Source organism: Abramis brama, assembly GCF_963993115.1.
Source record: "Abramis brama genome assembly, chromosome: 3".
Classification (NCBI taxonomy): domain Eukaryota; kingdom Metazoa; phylum Chordata; class Actinopteri; order Cypriniformes; family Leuciscidae; genus Abramis; species Abramis brama.
The window spans coordinates 61,403,559-61,412,017 of record NC_139965.1 but is presented as its reverse complement, the minus strand read 5'-3'; the positions used below and the strand labels follow the sequence as shown (position 1 = coordinate 61,412,017).

The following is an 8,459-nucleotide window of genomic DNA, read 5'->3' as shown; positions in this document are numbered from 1 at the left end:
ACACGCAGCGTCAGATTCAAACTGTTTGGCGGTTAATAGAAAACAAGCAGCATCGAGGACTGAGTTTACACGCACACTTACCGAATCTAAACTCAATTCAAGATGTCTAAGACGTTGAAGGGAATCACTCTGAAGGGCAGTGCGGAACTTGTTGCCGAATTTTTCTGTAAGTAACGTTACTGATGACTTAATGCGTTTCATGGCGTCGTTAATGTTTGTCGTGGTCAGTTACAATAGAAATAGAATTGAAATCGATTGGCGTCCTGAGGTGTGCGAATATCCTTTCAAAAGTCTCGTGCCATTGTTAAAGTAGACTGCTGTTTTAATCTCAAATGTGTGGTTAAAAGATGTTAAGATGTGATCGCTAACCCTGTAAAGCCTGACATGTGAAATAGTTCGAAAAATCTAATGAAATAAAAACGTATTGGGCATTTAGACTATCAAATAAATGTAAAAAGAGTTTGCATATGTGTTTTTTGAGCATCGCATTTGATGCATCACGCTTTTATGTTTAATATAGAATGAGATTATGGAGTTCATACTCGAGAAGGAAACAACATTTTCCTGAATTTTATTCAGAGGCTCAAAATATGCAATTTGTTGCTAAGCTGATATTTATGTGGCCAAAAAGTAAGATAAAATAAATCAACAACAGTATAGCGTCTAGTTGCATAAAATATAAATATCTGTGTCTTAACGTTAGATGATATTTAAATGATTAGTTGTATGACCAAAGTTCTGTAGTTTTAAAACATAATGCAATGCAATGATGATTGAGAGATGAACAAATAAACCTTCCTTAAAAGCCTGATGATCATATTTGATAATATAGATAATTAAGTAAACCTGAGTTGCTGCTCTAGTTCAGTAAGTGTTGATCTGGAAATATTACTAACAATATCAGAGATTCTTATGTTTACTTAATAATTTTTACAAGACACGTGAAGCACGATCTGAAGGAGGACGTTTGTACAGTTAGCAATAGTGTGCAGAGCTGTTCCAGAAACTAATTTATATAAATAATATATGTTTGTGTTCTGTAGCGTTCGGGATCAACAGTATTCTCTACCAGCGAGGGATCTATCCGGCGGAAACCTTCACCAGAGTCACACAATACGACATGAGTCTTCATCTCACCACTGACTCCAAGCTGAAGAACTACCTCACCAACGTCATCACACAACTCAAAGGTGCGTCCACACACACACACACACACACACACACACACACACACACACACACACACCTACACACACCTGTCTGAGGAAACAACAGCAACACACACACCTGTCTGAGGAAACAACAGCAACACACACATGTTTTAGTAACATTAGATAGCTATACAGTGTAATGGGATATTTTATATTTAAAAGGATACTTCAGGATTTAGCATTAAGCTTTATATCAGTAGAAAACAGGGTTCGAATTATGATTTCATCTTTGTGGGGGTCTCTTTAAAAAAAGAAGAAAAAAAGTAGCCTATGAGCAGGTGCGGTAGCTTAATAATGTAATATAAAAATATAAAAATTTGCAAATATAATACAAATTTAATAAAAAAGCGTTGGTAACACAATTCAATTTAAATAGTACATTTGGTTTAATTTGTTGTTTAATGAGGTCTAAAATATGCTGTTAGTTGTAAGAATTTTCACGTGAGTAAATAGATAGATCCGACAGGTTCGACCGTGTACTTAAGTGGTCCAGTGGTAGAACATTTGCCAAACGCGTCAGAGGTTCTGGGTTCGAATCCACACTCCTATAAGTTTTTTTTTTTTTTTTCATCAAATCCGATTATGTTTATAAGTGGTTCTATATCAGGCAGAGACACGTTTGTGTGCATTTTGTTTTGTAATTTTACTGGAACGAATAGAGAGTCTCCACAACGGATTGAAGCGCGCCCGAGTGAAGATTGTGCGCGAGCCACAAACACAGTATCCGCGCCAATGATCGTAGCGGCACTTTTATCACTTGATTTAAGCATAAGGATGTACCGTAGTGTGATGACGATCCGAGATCCCGCGAGATCCATGTGTTTGGCATCTTGTCCTATCTTTTAAGTCATGCTACAGTAGTCTGAAGGAAAAAGTGCTTTATTTGTAATTTAAAATAATGGTGCTGATGATTTTTAGAGACCCCCACAGGTGTATGATTTTACTGCTTTCATGGGAGCTCATCCTCTCTATGGGAGCTCAGCTCCCACTGGCTCCCATGTAATTCGAACCATGGTAGAAAACCTGTAGTATTTTCGAATGACCGTGCTTTCCACCCTCATATCCCCCTGAGACGAGAGATTTATGTATTTTTTGTCTGGAAAAAATCCTCAGATGATGCAAAAATCGTCATTTTGCGTCATCAGAGGATTTTTTTGCCAGAGGCGAGAGACTCCAGCCAGTAGGGGGAGCTGTCCCGCATGTGTTCAACCCGCCCATAGAGGGATCTCACTCACAGAATGTACACAGTGTCAGCCGTCTTTCTTTGGAAGCTAAGCTAGCAGGCTCTTGCTCTGTGGAGAAAGCTGAGTAGTCGGGGTTACCATCCTCTTTTTCCCGGACATGTCCGGCCGTCGAGATCGTCCAAAATGTCCGGGATTCGACTTTTGCTCTTTACAGTCGCCATTCATTGTTTACATGCACACATTTTGTTTCAATCTAACTGAATTCATTCCGATTGGTGAATCTGAATGTAGTGTTTACGTGAACGCTAAACAAGTGATCGGTTGATGTGCGTTATAGCATTGCTAAGAAAATTCCCGCTCCTCCGTGAGAGATACGAGACCGGCACGTCTCTCAGGTGCCGCTCATCAGTGATCACGCCACCGGCCTCGCGCCGTTCTCCCTCAGCCTCGTCCTGCTCGCCACAGTGAACATGATGAATGGCGACTGTAGAACGCAAAAGCGGAATCCCGGACATTTTGGGTGATCTCGAAATCCCAGGGAGACTCACTAGTAGCCTAACCTTGTTGTTTAACTGCGCGCTCTAACCGGTAGGCGTGGCTTGAGAGTGGCCTCATAGAGCAGCGAAGCAAGTGCATTCTGGGAGTTGTCTTTCATCCACATGAGCCAAAAATACATTTTCTGGCTTTTCTTAGTCTAGAAAGCTCCAAATTCAAAAATAATTTCACATTTCTTCTACATAAATGACCCATTTTAAATACACGTTCATCTTTCCAGAGGTGGAGTATCCCTTTAACATTAAATGTGTTTTCAACTGATTTGATGCCTCAAAGTTTTTCCCAGAAGAAATGAAGTTTGTGTGTGCGGTTACACACACTGAGTGGCACGACAGCATTGGTTTTCAGCGTGAATGCCGTGAAAAACACCCAAAACGCATCTAAAACGGGGAAGAGCTTTGAGATCGACTGAACAACTAGATTTGACAAGAAATGCTGAAAGCTACAGAACAGAGAAGCAGAGAAATCACTGCGATTCACAGAAACCACTGGATCCAGGCAGAGCAAGGAGGATTTGCAGTTATTATTGTGTCAATATGCTGAATTATGGGTAAAATCACACCCTATATATTGTATTGACAACTCAATTAAATGTTAACCATTGTATATTCTGCATAATTGGATGTTTTTAAATAAACACATTAAAGTATGCAAGTAGTTTTAGGGCTAGATGAGATATTTAACATTGATATAAGTGATCACATGGATTTAGACCTATATTGTATTTAGAGGGTCTTAAAGTATTAAAAGTTGATAAATCAATTTAGAGAAAATTAAGGCCCTTAAAAAGTTTTTAAAAGTCTTAAATGCCATTTTCCAAGGTATTAAATTTTGTATCATCTTTTCTTCATTATGTCTATATCTGTCCAAAGAGGTTGTATGCTAAAGTTTGCCTGAGTTTAATCGTTGCGTAGGCGAATAGTGGGATTCTGTGTTGCCAACGTGTAAAATGGCTGTGAATGAATCAAAGTCTCACCTTACATTTAAAGGGGTGGTTGATTATGATTTGATTATGATTATCAAGACAGAATATGCTAATCAATAACTAAAAGATAACTACACATCAGCTTCATTAATTCCTCAATTAACCATTCAGAAATGTCCTGTTGCTTCTACATGTTGTCTCTTCTTCTTGAGTCTCTCCATTATTGTCTGACTCCGGTTTGAACATAAAAGGCTAAAAGTTTTTGAAATGTTCAGTGTGTGTCTTATAGCTCCGCCCCCTGTGCCGGGAGCAGCAGCTCATTTGCATTTAAAGGGACAGACACAAAAACGGTGTGTTTTTGCTCACCCTCAAAAAGTGACAATTTTAACATACGATATAAAAATATTTGTGGGGTATTTTGAGCTAAAACTTCACACACACACTCTGGGGACATCAGAGACTTATTTTACATCTTGTGAAAAGGGCATTACACCACCCCTTTAAAACAGCCCGTTTCTGTCAGTCAGCCGAAGTTCACTGTGAACGCTCCTGCGTGTAGTTTGTGTGTGTGTGTGCGTTTGCTCAGTGATGGTCCGTCTCTCTGCAGAATGGCTGTTCGACTGCACCGTTCAGAAGCTGGTGGTGGTGATCACGTGTCTGGAGACCAACGAGGTTCTGGAGCGATGGCAGTTCGACATCGAGTGCGACAAGGCGGCGAAGGAGAGCGGGTACGTGTTTTAATCTCTCATATCAGAATAATGATTCGTTATCATCTTCAGATTCAATCACAGCCATGAATCGGAATCGTTAAAATTCTAACGATACTCAACCTAGGTGTCCTGTAGCGATTCTGCTTAGCGATTCCAGTTAGGAGAAAAAGAAACTTTGATTTCATTATTGCAAAATATTTAATTGTATCTGAATATCATGAACAGAAATCATCATGATAAAGAACACTTACACGAGGAGCGTTTGCCTGCGGTTTAAAACACCACAGAACAACTAGCAGGACTAACACACACCTCAAGCATTATTAAAGACAATAAACACTCAGTAACTAAAAAAAGAACAAATAAAAAATCAGCAATCACAACATAGACACGACTGAACAAAGATATACGATTGAGTGTTTTAAGATTTTCAGTATTCATGTACAGAAACTGTAATCAAATGTAAAATAACACTGTACTTTATAAATAAAATATACATTATGAAGTTATTTTTGTTATTTGTAAATATAAGTCATTCAGTCAAAAATTAGTGAATTTTCTGTCTTTTGTTGTTTGATTAGTGTTATTATAGAGACAGCAAGAATATTAATTATATTAAGAATATCAGGCTGCTGTCACTTTAAGAGCTGCACGTATCCAATATCTGTTACACGTGCGTGTGTGTGTGTGTGCAGCACTGAAACCAGCGCAGGAGTCTCACACACTTGAATGGTTTGAAGTCATATTGAAATGCTCACAAAGGAATTAAGAGGAATCGAAAATTTGATTTTATAACAAGTATCTGATTCCCAACCCTAGCCATGAAGTTCACTGTGATTTAATTTTAATGTTCTCTTGCGTGACCAATGCACATATCAATGTTCATAATTGTATGTTCCAGTGCCCCCAGGGAGAAGTCCATAAAAGCCATCCAGGAGGAGATCCGCTCGGTGATCCGACAGGTCACCGCCACCGTCACCTTCCTGCCGCTGCTGGAGACTGCCTGTGAGTTCATCAGTTCATCTGAGATCGAGGAACATTCACACCAACGACAACAACCATAACGATACAAGTCTGAGACATTCTTAAAGGAGTCGTTCACTCCAAAATTGAAATCTCCTGATAATTTACTCTCCCCAACGCCATCCAAAATGTTCATGTTTTTCTTTCTTCAGTCGAAAATAAATGAAGGTTTTTGAGGAAAACACTCCAGGGTGTTTCTCCATATGAAGAGTTTGGTTCCAAAACGCGATAAACGCCATTTAAAAAAAAATTGAGTTCCTGCAAAAATCAGTATTGTATAGGGTCGGTATTGAAAAGTCAATTTTAAATTTTACGTAAAATGCGATATCCGCCGTGTTATTCTGTCATGTTTTCTCCCTTTCTTTCCAAACCGCGACAAACGCCAGCCTCCTTTCTCTGCAGAATGAGATAAATCCGCTCAACCAATCACAGCGCATCATTCCACGCACTGTAAACAGTAACGGCAGCGCTTTGAATACACCCGGCATCCTAGTTTTTCCTATCTACTTTGTACTTTTTGATCAACAATCAAACAAAATCTTTTATAATTTTGACGGCATTGATGAACCTGTGGTGGTTTCTGCGGTAGGGAAGAAACGCAAGCCATCGAAATCTAATCATTTACGTGAGGAGATTAAGAAGACGAGGCGCGGGAGGAGGAAAAATGCCGGCTGTTGCTTGTTCTCACACGACGGCATCAAACTTCAGTCACGCTGACACGTTGAACCTAGGGGACCTTTTGAAAAACTTTCAGTTGTTTTACTCAGTCAACGAAAACCGAGCAGGACTAACGTCAAAAAAGTTCAGGAGGTATTTCCTAGCGATAGCTGATTGAATGTATTTTTAGTCCAGTGCCTGTAATAAGATATTGACCGAGTTCAGAGGCTGTCATATGTGGATCAACTTATTTTGTTGTGTATTTTCAACAGTTTCAATATGAAAAATAACTTTTATATTGATTCAATGGATTAATTGCATTTGGGGAAAAAAAGTGTTATGAATTTATTGCATTTTGGGGAAAAAATTATCAGTTTTTATAATAAATCTTTGAAAATCAAAATCTGGATTTGAATTTGTTTTGTTGTTATAACCTAAAGATGCTATGTGAAAATTTGAAACAGAAAATAGTGGTTTTCATCTTGCCACATTCTTGGTAAAGAAAACACATTTTTACTCAAATTAATCAAAATGGATTTATCGCGTTTTGGAACCAAACTCTAGTGTCTTCAATGGGGTCCAACGGGTCGAAGGTCCAGATGTGAGTTTCAGTGCAGCTTCAAAGTCTCGACACGATCCAGCCGAGGAATAAGAGTCTGATCTAGACAAACCAGCGGACATTTATAACAAAATAAACATTTATATACTTTTATCCACTAATGCTGGTCTTGCACTAGCTGTGATGCGACACACATTACGTAATCAGGTTGAAAGGTCAAGCGTGACGTAGGCGTAAGAACAGACCCAGTGTTTACAAGCGAATGTGCAAAGACCGAGTCAAACGCCTTTTACAAAATAAAAGATAAAACAGGTTTTTTGCCCTACTCTACATTTCTGAACCAGAACACGCTTGACCTTTCAACCTGATTACGTAATGTGTGTCGCATCACAGCGAGTGCAAGACCAGCATTTGTGGTTAAAAAGTATATAAATGTTTATTTTTGCTATAAAATGTCGCTGGTTTGTCTAGATGAGACTCTTATTCCTCGGCTGGATCGTGTCGAGACTTTGAAGCTGCACTGAAACTCACATCTGGACCTTCAACCCGTTGGACCCCATTGAAGACACTATATGGAGAAACATCCTGGAGTGTTTTCCTCAAAAACCTTCATCTCTAGTGCATTGAAGTTAAAAGTTTTACGCAGTTTATATTATGATCTGACTCAAAAATTATATATATATATATATATATATATATATATATATATATATATATATATATATATATATATATATATAAATATAATATATATTTTTTTTTATGCACTTTATATTATGATCTGACTAACAATTTTATTTTATTATTTTTTTGGACACTTTATATTATGATCTGACTAACAATTATTTATTTATTTATTTATTTATTTTGGACACTTTATATTATGATCTGACTAACAATTTATTTTTATTTTTTTGGACACTTTATATTATGATCTGACTAACAATTTATTTTTATTTTTTTGGACACTTTATATTATGATCTGACTAACAATTTATTTTTATTTATTTTTTTGGACACTTTATATTATGATCTGACTAACAATTTTTGTTTGTTTTGTTTTTTTGGGACACACTTTATATTATGATCTGACTAACAATTATTATTTTATTTTTTTTGGATGCACTTTATATTATTATCTGACTAACAATTTTTTTTTTTTTTTTTTTGGACACACTTTATATTTTGATCTGACTAACAATTTATTTATTTTATTTTTTTGGACGCACTTTATATTATGATCTGACTAACAATTATTTATTTTTTTTGGGATGCACTTTATATTATCTGACTAACACTTTTGTTTTTGTCGTCTCCAACAGGCGCGTTCGACCTGCTGATCTACACGGATAAAGACCTGCAGGTGCCGGAGCAGTGGGAGGAGTCTGGGCCTCAGCTCATTGACCAATCAGAGGAGGTGCGCTTGCGTTCCTTCACCACCTCCATTCACAAGGTCAACAGTATGGTGGCCTACAAGAGGACGGACTCCATGTGATCGCGCCGGCTCTCCTTCTGTCTTCTGTTACAACCTTTCAGTCCTGTGTATATATCTATATAAAGCTTATTTCTTATGTGTTGTTGTTTTAAAGATTGTATTTCCTAATACAGAAAATAAATATCTTGTTTCCAAGATTG

General features: G+C 37.6%; 1 protein-coding gene across 1 annotated transcript; it reads left to right on the top strand.

The window, feature by feature from the left end:
* mad2l1 (MAD2 mitotic arrest deficient-like 1 (yeast)) lies at nt 1-8,459 on the top strand. The gene is made up of 5 exons (XM_084110493.1): nt 1-166; nt 1,044-1,190; nt 4,483-4,603; nt 5,487-5,590; nt 8,147-8,459. Exons 1-5 carry the CDS (start codon nt 103-105, stop codon nt 8,317-8,319), a joined length of 609 nt encoding a protein of 202 aa, XP_083966619.1. The 5' UTR covers nt 1-102; the 3' UTR covers nt 8,320-8,459.